This window comes from Triturus cristatus, chromosome 10, assembly GCF_964204655.1.
Source record: "Triturus cristatus chromosome 10, aTriCri1.1, whole genome shotgun sequence".
NCBI classification, from domain to species: Eukaryota; Metazoa; Chordata; class Amphibia; order Caudata; family Salamandridae; genus Triturus; species Triturus cristatus.
Genome location: NC_140593.1, coordinates 798,149,719 through 798,163,621, shown reverse-complemented (window position 1 = coordinate 798,163,621; position 13,903 = coordinate 798,149,719). Strand labels below are relative to the sequence as shown.

At 42.1% G+C, this 13,903-nt stretch overlaps 1 protein-coding gene across 1 annotated transcript in view; it reads left to right on the top strand.

The window, feature by feature from the left end:
* The window catches only part of PMM2 (phosphomannomutase 2), a 155,900-nt gene extending 142,323 nt beyond the window's left edge, over positions 1-13,577 (top strand). The window contains exons 7-8 of the mRNA XM_085628332.1: positions 6,169-6,284; positions 13,120-13,577. Of these exons, the coding sequence (XP_085484458.1) occupies positions 6,169-6,284; positions 13,120-13,224 (221 nt within the window). The 3' untranslated portion in view covers positions 13,225-13,577. The remainder of the gene's footprint in view (positions 1-6,168; positions 6,285-13,119) is intronic.
* The last annotated feature ends 326 nt before the right edge of the window (positions 13,578-13,903 follow it).

The following is a 13,903-nucleotide window of genomic DNA, read 5'->3' as shown; positions in this document are numbered from 1 at the left end:
CTCACAAAGTGAGAGACTGATACAGATATTTATACATTTAAACATTACTCACTAAGCCATGTATTCACTAAGATACACTTAATCAGTCAGTTATACAATCAATTTTTCAAAAACAAATCATCCATTTAGACACTTATATACCCATTTATTCTTCCATCGACCTTGAGATATACATATATAAAACATATGTAATTTTCAGAAAAGCACACATTCACTGGATGATGTCATCAGTGATGTCATTTGAGATGTCATCAGTGATGTCATGAGTGATGTCACTGACCATGTCATGAGTGATGTAATATGTGATGTCATCAGCAGTGCATTGCGGGCGCGCAAGTTATAGTTAGCTGAACTGGGGAATTCCAATGGTTTTGTACGAGTAAAAAGTCCAGCTAACTATAACGCCCCTGAAACCTATGGTTTTTTTCAGTGAATATATATATATATATATATACGCAGATTTTAACATGATATGCATATGAAAAATTATCAGGAGATATTAAATTGTAGTAGATAAAATCCCATATGCACTTGCATGGATAAATATTTACAAACTCAGGCTTTCTATATGTGCTGGAACACCACTAACCGACCTTAGGGTACTCGCCGGAAAGCGCTTCGGCGCCTCATCAGGGGTCTTTAGTGCTACATGATTACAATTACTTTGTGAGGTGACTGTGCTCCACATTTCCGTGCTGTACTTTTTGCCACGCATGTGCTTAATCATGATATTTATTTATTTTGCAGTTTTTATATAGTGCAAACTTGACCCAAAGGTATTTGAGCGCCAGTTAATAATTTGACCGCACATGCATTGCAGTAAGCAAGACTTTGTTAAAGAAAGGCTGTTAAAGGTTAATGCACACCTCCCTCCTGCGTGGTGCAGATCCTGGGGCCTTAACACACAGTTTTCACCACTTTTCTGATGTGTAGAATGGGTTTGAGCATCAACGCCAGATGAGTGTATCCATGGATTACGTTTGTTCTGTCTTCAATTTTGAGTCTCTCAAAATGATTTATAAGCAGTACTTGTTGCCTCTGGTTCACAATCCATTGTTCCCTTGTGCAAAAATCCTAATTTTAACCAGTACAAAAACAGTTTTGCACAAAGGCTTATGCAAACAGCAAAAAGAGTGCAAATTGGTTGGTTGTGTTTATTGCGCAATCGCTAAACTTCTACACACATTAACAACAGGTTGGAGGTGCCATAGGCTGAAACTCTATCTAAATATTTGCAAAATGTTGTCCAAATGTGCCCTGTCCTTTAACAGGGTTTGCAGCGCACAGGGATGGATGAGTGGTCAGCATGTCCATTGGGTCTGGCTCAGCAGAACATTAATTGTCTTCTTTTCTATATACCTGATGTGGAACAATCGGAGACCGGTACACCAGCCAGACACAGCAGTTATGATACTAAAATTAACTGTAAGCGCCACACAACTCTTTAACATGTCTGAATGTGAAATATCTTGTGTAGTCGTTACATACAAAATACGAAAGTCGCCCTCACCCATAAGCGGGGCTGTGAAATGCACACACATGCTTGACAAATGTGGTGAAACAGAAAAGAGATGTCCAGAAGTAGTCACAGGTGGTTTGTGGACCTATGTGGCTAATCACACATGCAAGCAGAAATGATCCTGGGAGAATCAGTGACCGATTCACTCACTGGAGCTTATTGCTGGCAGTGTAGAGATATTATGGGCAGGGATGGCTCCTATTTAAGTATTGTGGGCACTCAACACATCCAGGATAAGGGTTGCATATAACATTTGCAACACAACTCACATATGATTTTACATATTTTTAAAAGACAGTGTAAGCAAGCAAGCTAATCAAACAGACCATAGTTAACAGTACATTCATTTAAGGTCTGAAATTTACATTTCGTTTAAAAACTGGGGTGGAAAAAAGGTTTTCACTATACATACGATTACATGCACATTTTAAATGAGAGGATCAGTTTTAGGCAAAGCCAATCTGTTTGGCTATCTTTATGAATGTGCTTCCTTTATTACCGATTTTTTTATGTATGGTTGTGTAGATTGTTGAGTAGGTGAAAGTGAGAATGCGTTAGATTGTGAATGAATGGATAGGTGAGTGCATGGATGACTACATGAGTAAATGAATGGAAGGGTGATTATGTGAGTGAGTAAATGGATCAATAGTTGCATAAACAATCAGTACATGGATAGATGCAAGAATAGATGTTTGATAAGGCCAGGCATGGGTGGTTGAAGGAATTATGCTGATATGGGAAGGGTGCTATTGTCAGGAGAAGGATATTGCCCTCTTCATCCGCTGCTGTTCACTCCTTCATCCAAACACCAATTTATCCATCCATACACCTCCACTGAACATTGGTCTAGCCGTATCTACAGTCACTTGCCCATTCACAAATCCAGCCACTCGTCTATCCACCCAACCACCCATAGTTCCATTCTCACTCCAACTCCCCACACACACACTTTCACACCACTGCATAAACATGTCATTCAAGGAAGCACTTTCATTTATTGTGAGAAGTTGGCCTGGCATATGCTGGTCACTAGTTATAGTGGCCACCTTGCACCAGTCCAATTCGACTCTTATGGTAGATAGGTTTAAGACAACTTTTTGAAGAAAGCTATCCTAGTGATAGCTGTGGAGAGCAGCCTTCATTCTAAGTCTCAGAGGAATGTAAAGCAGCTTGTTTTACCTTATAATATCTTGAATTACCAAATGAAAGGACACCACACAGGTATATATATCAAATATATATGTATTTATTTCTAGACACACTCTACTAATCTCTTTATGAGATTAGAAGTCAGGAACATATGCAAATATCAACGTTTCACAATAAGTTAAGCACAAATATGGCTGGGGCCCTAGGGGCGTACCAGACCATATACTAAAAAAGAGGTTTAGGAAAGTCGACTTGCAAGGGGACAAGGCCTAGGGCCTGTAGAATCGCTGGGGCTTCACTAATCCACCCAAGGCAGGTAAGTAAAAGACCCACGAGAGACGCGTGCAGTGTGAGAACACAGCCGCGGGTTCCCTATTGGTTTCAATGCAGCAAGTCGCGGTTGGATTTTTAACGTTTAAGGGTACTTCTAGGAAGTCTACAAGCAAGTCACTTACAAGGTAAGTAGTTTGAGGGCCAACACCCACAGGAGCACCGGAGTGCACGAGTTACCTCACCCAGGGAAGCCGGGTGCATAGGTGTCTTTTGGTGTTGGGTCGCGTCGTTGTTTTCTGTGGAAGCCGAAGAAGTTTTGCTGCTTGTGAAGACTGAAGAAGTGTCCGGTGGAATCCAAGGCTGGATTCAAGATGAAGAAGACCTGAAAGCAGAAGGGATAGTGTTCACAGTCACTTGCCAGTGACCCGGGGCCAGGAAGATGGATGCCCACGGAAGTCGGGTGATTTCAGGTAATCAAGGGTGTTTTGACTCTTCAGCCACGAGGTCCAGGAGGCGTCGACGACGGCCAGGAGCCGGATTCGGAGTGTCCCACGAAGTCTGCAGCTTACTGAGGTGTCGGCAACCGGATTGGAGCTAACAAGCCTTGGCAGCAGCAAGTCTCGTGGAAATTGAAGAAAGTCAGCAGTGCAAACCAGCAAGGTCTGAGGGACTCACCCAGCAAGGGTAAGTCAGGGCAGGCCTGGAGCAACCAGGGGAGCCCTTTGGTTCGATGAAGAAGTCTTCAGGGGACCCACAAGCCATCCGGCAAGGGATCGCGAAGACGCCTCGTGAGGATTCGCTTCACAGGAGCCCACGGTCACTCGGGACGAGGTAGGCCTCTGATTTTCGAGGGAAATCCTGCTGGAGGCTTGGACCACACGTGGTCCAATGCACACGTTCGTAGAACGTCGTGAAGGGGTTGCACTCGACAATTGTGCACGGTACCCGGCTATTGCTGTTCCTCGTCACTCGTGGGGTCCACTCGCCACAGCTCTGCTGGGGACTCACAATGGCCGTCGAGAAGTCAGGAAATCTACCTCCGGGGCTGCAGGGACTTCGGATTCCGGCGGGAGCGGGAAAGTTTGCGACCGTTGATTCAAGTTTTTGGTACCTGCCAAGCAGGGGAGTCACTCCTTGACTCCAAGGGAGATTCTTCCGTCTTCCAAAGGTAGTGGAACGTCGAAGGGCCAGGATTCTTCTTGTAGAGCGTCATCCAGGGATATCTGATTTGCAATGGCAAGGTTTACCTATCTTATAATAAAGGAAAGGGAGGGACTAGCTCTATGACCACTCCTCTAGGAGGGTCAGGGGGGTGGGTGGCTACACCCACTTCCCTTTGTCCAGTTTCGTGCCAGAGCAGGGGCTGGTAGCCCCTGAACCGGTTTGAGCTGGCATATGCACAGAGGAGCCTACTGCTCCGCCAATGCAGGACTTCAAAGCACTCTAAGAGTACACCCACCCACCCCCAATACACTAAATCCTGTCTAGAAGGTGGTGACACCTCCCTGTGATAGGATGCCTATTGTTGGGCCTCCTCCACTGCGAGTTTCAGTCAGCAGCAGGAGGGCAGCCCAGTGTCTGTGCTGGTGGCATCCATTTTGTGATGCCAGGACTCTTTCAGATTTCTACCGTGTTTCCACAGTGGGTACATGTCGTCCCCTCTAAGAGGGTGAGATCATACTCCCACACCAGTTACTGGTGTGGGGGTATGATTCCAAGTTGTTTGACACCAAACACGACATGTTTTGATGCAGTCATTCCAAAGTTAGCATTTACCGGGAGGTTAGAATGCACTTAAGAGTATATGGTTTAACCGCATCCACAAACAGCCACAGAGAATAGACTCTGCCAGCTGCAGAGGGGCCCTGCTCAGGCAGAGGCACCCCCTCACATTGTAAACCAAGCACCCTGCCCTCAGGATTGATAGGGCCTACCTTAGGGGTGACTGATAGGTTTATATGTGTGTGTATGGTGAGATATAGGGACCTATACCTCCGTGAGGAGTGCTAACACTACCTCACCCAGGCTGCCGTAGCAGGCCTGTGGTGTCAGATTTAGTCTGCTTCCCAGGGGTGGCATAATACATGTTTTAGCCCCTGGTAGGCCTGTGAGGTACCTATGACCTTGGTACCTAAGGTACCATATACTAGGGGTTCATAAGGTACCACAGCATCCAATCACTAGTGCGTCTAATATGCACACCAGTCATTTAAGGGAGTAAGCAGATAGGATGGGGTCCTGGATAGCAGGATCTCAGCCAGACTAGTCAAAAACCATTCAAACACCAGGAAAAAAGTGGGGGCAACCATGCAGTCAGATTCCACCTTCCTACATTTATACAAACAATTGTAGGCATTTCTCCTTTGTTAAGGCATTTTTAATGCTGCTCCTTAGGCCATTCTTTTAAGAATGCATCCAACTAATGGGAGGGTTGACATGTTCTGTTAGAGTTTGTTTTGTATCTATGGTAGATGTAATAATTTAAGGCCTGATGGAGCCAAGGGTTTTTCCTGTTCTGTGTCTATGGAAAAATGTGTTTTGGTTTCTTGATTTTTAATGTATAATATATGCCAGTAGTCCAATGATATTTAAATGAACCTCTTGCCGTTGGTTAAATGTTTGAACCTGGGAGGGCTCCTGTTCTCTCTTCCCCAAGGGAAAATCATTATATATGGTTCCTAAATTTCATATCAGGTCCTGTGGTTAATTCGCTCGCAAGGGACTTTTAACATTCATTGCCTCATTCTGATATGTCCCAAGTGTGTATCCTCACATCCATAAATGAGACAACTACTTAAAAAAATGTATATACCCTTTATTTCGTTTATCATGAGTAAAAATAGTTTTTAGATCCACGAACATCGATTTTTAGTGAATTACCTCCCCTTTGCCACCCTGAAAACAGGATTTATTCAGTACATCTTCAGGGTGAGGAACTACCTGAAAAAAGATTGTGTGCACAGTTAGATGTCCCTTTTCCTACCCTGAAATGCCCACAAATTGTCCCTATGGGCATGTTTACTCGCACATGGCTTCCACGATACTGGCAGAATTTTAAGTGTGGATAATTAGAATGTTATACTCACTGGATCTTGTGTGTATTTCGAAAAAATCCGGGTGTATACATGGCAATGGAAAAAACCCTACATTCGCATGGTGGTTCTTCTGAAATGGTTTGTAAAGATTCAAGTTTCCTATTTTTTTCATCCAGTGTTTTTCGTTTGCAGGTGGCCAGATCAGCATTGACGTCTTCCCAGAAGGCTGGGATAAAAGATACTGTTTGGGACTTCTTGCGGAGGAAGGACACAAGATGATCTATTTCTTTGGTGATAAAACAATGCCAGTACGTATCTACCTGCCAATATATTAAGTATATCAGCATTCTTTAGACACTGTGTCACCGGATGTACTGGACAATAGCGTATCGATTGTCTGTTTTTTACCTTACAGAGGTTATCAAGCTATTTATAAACCTCCATCTGCTGCTCCATTAATTTATTTCTCATTTGGGACAGATGACCAGTGATCTTCCAGATGCGGGTTGGTGTTGGTCGTATTATGTGATTAGGGGCTCTAAATGCCAAGTGGATCTACCACACCCACTGCAATCGAGGAAAGACCATCACGTTTGTTAAGTTAATATGCAATTGCTGGATTACTTAAAGTCATTTACAAAGAGAAAGAAGCCAGGGTAGTGCCCTGGCCATTGATCTTAAACAAATTTGAAAAATTTGGTTAATCTCAAAGTCTAAGCCACATCTGCTGTCAGCACGTTTATCTCAAGACCAACATATTACTAATTGATTCAGAAGTTCTGAAGCTTCTTGCCTTTCTAAAACCTCATACTCCTGAGTGGCTTAACTAATCTAGCTCCGGATCCCAAAACAACGCTGATCAAATAATACCCGAGGCAAGTATGTTTTAAGAGTTAAACCACAATCACAGAAACAACCTTTTCATCAGCAATCTGCCAATCTCCAGGGAGCTTTAGAGGGGAACTTGATGTAGGCACATACCTAACATTTGTATTATAAAAGTAGGCATGAGAGTCATAGTAAAGTTTGAAACTCAACCTTCTTCACATGCATATTGAAGAGGGGCGAGTTAATCTTACCCCACTCTGTTTAGAAGTAACTACGAGAAACCACATTTTAAGCTTTAGTTTGATTTTTGCCCACCTTGCACTACACCATCGAATGAGGGAACCAGATGATGTTTGGTCATTATCTTCTCTAGAATGTCGTGCCCTTCACCCTTCTAGATCAGACACTGGCTCCCTGCTGATTTTTGTCCATCCTGGCATTTTTACACTTTGTGTCATTCAAATTCTGTACAGAAAAAGAAATGTAAATGATTTCAGCTTAAATCTAGCTGGAAGCAAACATAAAATCTGTCACAATACGTGCGGTGAGCTGGCCTGAAAAACTCTCAACTGCCATGCGGTGAGCTAGAGACATTTTCCTTTTCAATACTGTATTATCTCTTCTGTTAGTCATTAAAATCAACTGAAAATCCTTCAAAAAGGACAAATAATATTCCTTGTTTTTTCCACTCCCAAGTCACCGACTAGCAGTTCAGTTATTAATAGGCATGCTTGTAAAACCGATTTCCCTCTTAACCTTTGTTGCAGCATGCCCATTTCCAGTCCCAAAAATTCACTACCGTTCATGTCCTGTAGCCTTTATTTCTACCCACCTGCACCTTTTTCCTTTATCCATCACCGCTGATTTTCTACTGAGCTTTGGATCAAATACATAGACTTTTCTTAATCATAACAACATGTTTGGACAGTGAACACAATACTTCCAAAAAGGTCCCACTTAAAAAACGAAATGCCAGCCATTGAGTGGACTCCATGCCCATCCTAGGGACTTTAGCAAGTACTTGAAATTGAAATATAAAATTTTAGATACTCACCCGTTTAGATACCCGTTTGCTCCTATGCAGTGCTCTCTCGTTAAAGGTATTGCACCCCAGGTTAGAATTGCTGGTAAGCTACCTCTAAAATTAGAAGTACAGGTACTCAGTATATGACCATGGGCCAGATGTACGACCAAGGAATTTGCGACTCGCAAATTGCGTCGCAATAGCAATTCGCAATGTGCAAGTCACAAATTGGTATGTACTACAGTGTCTGCGACACTGATTACGATTCCCAATGGTGTCGCAAATTGCATGCCACATGCATATTCATGAGGCATTGGGAATGGCTGGCCCTCCCAGGTATGGTGGCCTGCTGGGCTCAGCAGACCTCCATGTCTGGGACTGTTTTTAAATTAAGCTTTTTTTTTTTTTTAAATGCAGCCCGTTTTCCTTAAAGGAAAATGAGATGCATTTAAGAAAAGAAAATGTAACGTTTTCGTTTAATTATTTAAGGGCAGGTAGTGGTCCCTGGGACCACTGCCTGCCCTTAAAAAATATTTTTAGAGCCAGTCACAGAGGGGAAGGAGACCCCCTGGGGACCCCTTCCCGTTTGCAAGTGGCTTACCACCCTTCTGTGAAGGGTGGTAAACTGCGACTGTTTTGCGACCGCAATTGCGGTTGCAAAACAGTCATACATGGCATTTGGGGTCGCTACTAGGAAGGGAACACCCCTTCCTAATAGCAAGTCGTAAATCTTATTTAGCGAGTCGCAAATCAATTGTGACTCGCTAAATAGGATTTGTACATGGCCTTGAAGGTTTTTGCATGCGCAGACGGGAGAATTAATTTTTCCCATACTGGACAGCACCGAGCCAGTAACGCATTTTGGCTCTGATCGCACATTTGTCAAACTAAAGTAATTCAAAAGTAGTCTGTGATAGTAAAAACACCAGTGCTAAGTGCAGTGTGATACAGTAGTAAAAGTCTATGTTCTCATGAGACTACAATGTAAGCACTCAGTTGCAACCCAAAACTCTTAACGGTTACATAGTATGCATACTCATACAATGTTTTTGTTTAAGGTGTAAACTTAAATAATAAAAATAACACTTTATGATTCTTTAGTATCAGATCATAATTGGTTCATCCTACTAAATATGTCTTCCTAAAAAAGAAGAAAATGTATGTCAATCATTCTATACCCTCACCAACAGCGATTGGCTAATTGTTGTTTCTCAATAGTAATTAATTACAGAGTTCTTACAGCATTATCACTTTTCAACTTCTGCCATCTAAGCAATCTAGTCTTTTTTATATCGATGGTGAAGGTTAATCTCCAGTTCAAGTTGGCATTCTTCAAAAAGGTCTAATATTAATAAAATGAAACTGTCTGAAATAGACAACTGCATCCATAATGTGAAGAAGTAGATTTGCTCCAGATAGATGCCTATAATTTGCCTTGTGAAAAGATATAGTAGTTTAAGAATAAATTGTCTAGCCAAAATCAGAATTGCACTTCTATTATTTCCCAATCGTCTGAAGAACAACAATTCAGTATTGATAGTGCAGAAGGATGAGAAAAAGACAAATTGTAAACTTTAATAGTGTGAATCAAGTTAAGATTAGGGAAAAAAGTGTATATATGGAAAAAAAATTAGTGACTGAGTGAGAGTGGCAAATATAAGTTGTGTCTGGTTAGGTAACACATAGGAGACGATTGTTGCAAAATCAAATCTATGTTCAAGGTAATTAAAATGCTGTTTAGTGTCCTAGCTAGAGCAAAGCAAATGGATACCTCAAGATTGCAGGAGAAAGAGGCCAATATGCTATTCTTTATCACACTGAGTCTACCTTTAGGCGAAGTTCAAATGTACCCTCGTCAAGGTTGAAAGCACTAGGCTGTTTGCGCTCCAAAAACACAAGATCATCAGATTTCAATTTTTCCAGTTTTAAAAATAGAGGGCCCGATTAATTAAGGGCCTCAGCTCTCATGGCAAGGGCCCCGCACTCATGGCGGGACCTCCTCAATGAGAAATTACATTACGGAGGCCCCGCCACAAGTGCCGGTGCCCTGCCTTGACTGCAGGGCCTCCGTCACGAGTGCAGATGCCCTTTGTGGATCGAGCCCTCTATTTCTACCACTTATGTCATTTCTGATAGACCCCAGAGGGTCTGCATGTCCAGTAAAGCAGCAATGATCAGCAATTATCACATGCTTTTACAGATAGCACACACTCTAGTTACTCTTGTAGGCCTCTAATTCGAACTGCTCAGTGAAGCTCCCTGTCCGGTTTTCTTGACTTATAAAGCTCTAACTGCCATTCTTCTCCAGGGTAAAAACTCAACACGCTAAAAGTACCACAACATCGCTTTGGATACCATTTTGCCAAACATCAATGATTTGTCCATGAATAAATTCATTTTCACCGGTAGGCACCACCCTTCACCACATTAACATCTCCACCGTGTATATGCTAAAATTGTGCTGAAAATTGAGAGAGTTGCATAAGATTTCGCTCTTTTGCTATGTAAGCTCTGGAGGCATCAGAATGTTTTCAGTGGCAGACTTCAGGGTGGGGCATTCGAAACTTGAGCACTATCACTTTAGGTCAGTACTGCCTGCATTGTGCTGCTGAGCACCTCGTGCACACCCTCCTTGCTGTTAAAAAGTTGTCAGTATCCCAACCTGGTAATAGTGGATATTTTAGTGGTTGAGAGTTCGCAGAAAACATCCGTGTGTGCCAGAAACATAACTACTTTCATATTTTTTTTCACAGTTTTATATAGCGCGAACTTGGCATGAATTGGGTATCAGAGCATTTTACATAGCACCAGTTGCGTTACATGAGGACACATTTTTATTGGGCACGGGGAGATTAAGTGATTTGCCCAAAATCACAGGATGTTCAGCGTCATTGCCGAGAATCGAACCCAGTTCCCCAGATTTGAGGTCGACCACCCTAGCCCTTAGGCCATGCATTTGTTTGTCTCCGGTATCTTACCCCTCTGTTAAACCATCATCTGCCCTAAAGCAGAGATTTCACACTACCTGTTCCCAAAACACGTACCAAAGGTCAACCAAGACTCTACCCTGTCTCAACCCGTTCTTCATTACTCCCCTCCCTGCATGCTCTCACCATCCCTCTTTACAGCTTTTGTTACCCCATCAGGCATCACATCCAGCACCACAGGTATCTAGCAATTCCTCAGTTGCCCACCTCTAGCTCTCCACAACACGGAAGTCAAAAAAGGCTTGTTTAAGGATTCAAGATTTGGAAAGCCAGCCAAGTCATCCTCGTCGCCCCAGAAATAATAATTTGACTTTGTGTACCTGATGCTAGGGTTGCAACACTTTGCTGATATTTCACAGCAATTCAAATACAGACACCCTCTCAACGTTGGTGTTTGCCCTGTAGTAATTGTTATTTTTTTTTCTTCTTTTTTATGGTTGTGCACCCCCCCCGAATTTCTGTCCCTATACCCGTGCACTATTAAGGACCTTATTGCCTCTAGGCTGTTTCAAACTGCAATTCAAAGACCGTCCACACAAAAACAGCAACATTTTGAACAATTGGCCAAATGATAAAACATTTTAACAAAGTATTACTGGAAATCTGAATGTTGCAACCTAGTTGGCCTGTTGCAGTGAAACAGTACCCGCCTGTGGGCCTTTGGAGGGTCCCTGGTATGTCGTGGAAGGTTCATGCCAGAGAGGGGAGAGCAAAATTGTATGGTTTGATTTCAGTCTGTGAGCATGACAGTCTTCAGCCCTAAACTCATCTGCTCAGAATAAAGCTGACCATGATTCAACCAGGAGACCATCCTAGTAAGCGAAGGGCTGTCTGTATTTTTCACACCATCATCTTGTGCGTTATGCATACCCACCACTGTGCGAAATCTTGCTCATCCTTTCCCACGCATCAGAATTGCATTGGTGCGCATTCTACACACCATGTGCTGGTGTGCAAATGTATGAACACTACCTATACAAGAAGATGTGTGTCGTCAGCTAATAATTCATAATAGAAGCCAAAGGAGGAGGCAAATTTGGGAGGACACAGTGTTCTTTAATTGGAGACGGCCGCTGGTGAGGTGAAATCCTTTACAATGGTGAAGAGTTCTTTGCTTCTGTTGATGCGGACATCAATGTGGCCCGCCAACGCAGCAAGTTTGGTGGTCTCATTCATATGGTGTAAGCATCTCATGGAGGATTTTAACATTCCTCTGTCTGTATTGTCCCGGCTCAATCTCAATTTGCGCTCCAGTTGTTTGCATAATGGTAGTCGGAGAGGAGTGAAATATGCAGCAACCATATTTTCAGGTGATATATGTTAGGGAGATAAATTAGAGGGTGAGCTTTTACATGCCAGACATTTGAGAGTCTTTGTGTAGAAGGGGAGTTGAGAGACCGGATGATGGTAATAGTGATTTGGACCACTGGAGATCTAAAGCATTGTTGATGGGTACCAGTGAGGAGGGACTGACTAGATCATAGAGGCAAGAGACCACTTTAGGAATGAATCCTTGATTGTTTTTTCGGGTGAAGGAGTTGGATGGGTCATAAGAGAGGCTGTCGAACCGGGCTATTGGGTTAAGCTGGGAAAGGAAGCAGGCAAGAAGAACAAAGTCAAATGGAAGGGAAAGATTAGAGTTAAGATTGATGGGGCTGTAAGGTAGATCCAGAGTGTGTGTTACTAGTAAGGATGAATTTGAAGGTGAATTATAAAGCAACGTTGCACATTGGTCTGTACAGTGAATGAAGGGGATCAGAGCAAAGGGTCTAGTGTGTGGGACAGCTTCTGGAGCAAAGCCAAAGTGAGATGCTGAGGCCATTGGCAGTGCTGTGAGTGTCGAGGTACTGGGCATTGAGCTGTAGGCATATGTGTGGTATATGACGTCCCTCATTTGCGGAGGTTAATGTGCATTTGAATTTTTTTATAATCTGGTACTACAATAAAGAGAACGAAAAAGCTGTAATTAAGAATATAAGCTAGTCGTACAAACCACAATAACAAGATTTGGCAACATGACCTGGAATATTTAAAAGATAATTCCCTTAAGACATGATTGAAAAAATCTTAGTGCATTTATTCTGACCCTGAAATTGATACTTTACAAACAGAATCATTACTCACTTGTGGACTGATTTGAAGTCCACTGCATTACAAGTGCATTATATCCAATGGCACTTGTAATACGGCAGACAGGATATCCGTAATTTTTGTGATAGAGTAACCCATCCGCTGAACTCTAAATCAGGCCTTAGTCACGGTTCCTCATTTTACAACAATAAATTCCGTTGTTTCTTTTTGCAGGGAGGCAATGACTACGAGATCTATGCGGATCCAAGAACAGTGGGCTATTCTGTAACATCGCCAGATGACACGAAACGAACCTGTGAAGAGCTTTTTTTCAAATGAATTCCTACCTTAGACTATATGAAGTGTTACATTTAACTTGAAAATGAAGCTGAAAAGAAATGAAATGGAGGAATAGAAATACACATCTGCACTTAAATGTAATATTGAAATATATAGATGTTAACAGGTACACAATGGGATTCTACCACCAGGATGGGGAATTACTGGAACACAAAAAATCATGATTTTCATTGGTCTTCCTAACAAGTTGCCTTTGTGCTATCTTGATATTTAAATGTCTCAAAGCCCAGTATCGGTCTTTTTACAACATTATTTGTAAGATTGTATGTATATTTTAAACACTTAGTATTCTCTACTTAAGATTGCTGATAATTAAAAATATTACCTTTTCACTTATGGTCTTATATGTTGTGATTTTTAGTATTCAGTGAAGAGCAAAGCCAGGTTCACTAATTTTCTAAATGTGGTTTTCAATATATTCTTAATAATCCATCCCCAGAGTTTGAAATTCATTTCTGCAAATGTGTTCTTTATATTATCAAAACGTAATCTTCAGACAAACAATTCATTGAAATAGTGCCTTTACATCTCAACGTCATGTCTATTTTCTTTGGAGTCTTCAGTTGTGTCAGATTTTCTTTTGTGCCCAATACAATGATTGTGTTCTATTATACTGTACCATTTCCATACTGCTTCTTGCTATTGTTGTGGTCCCTGA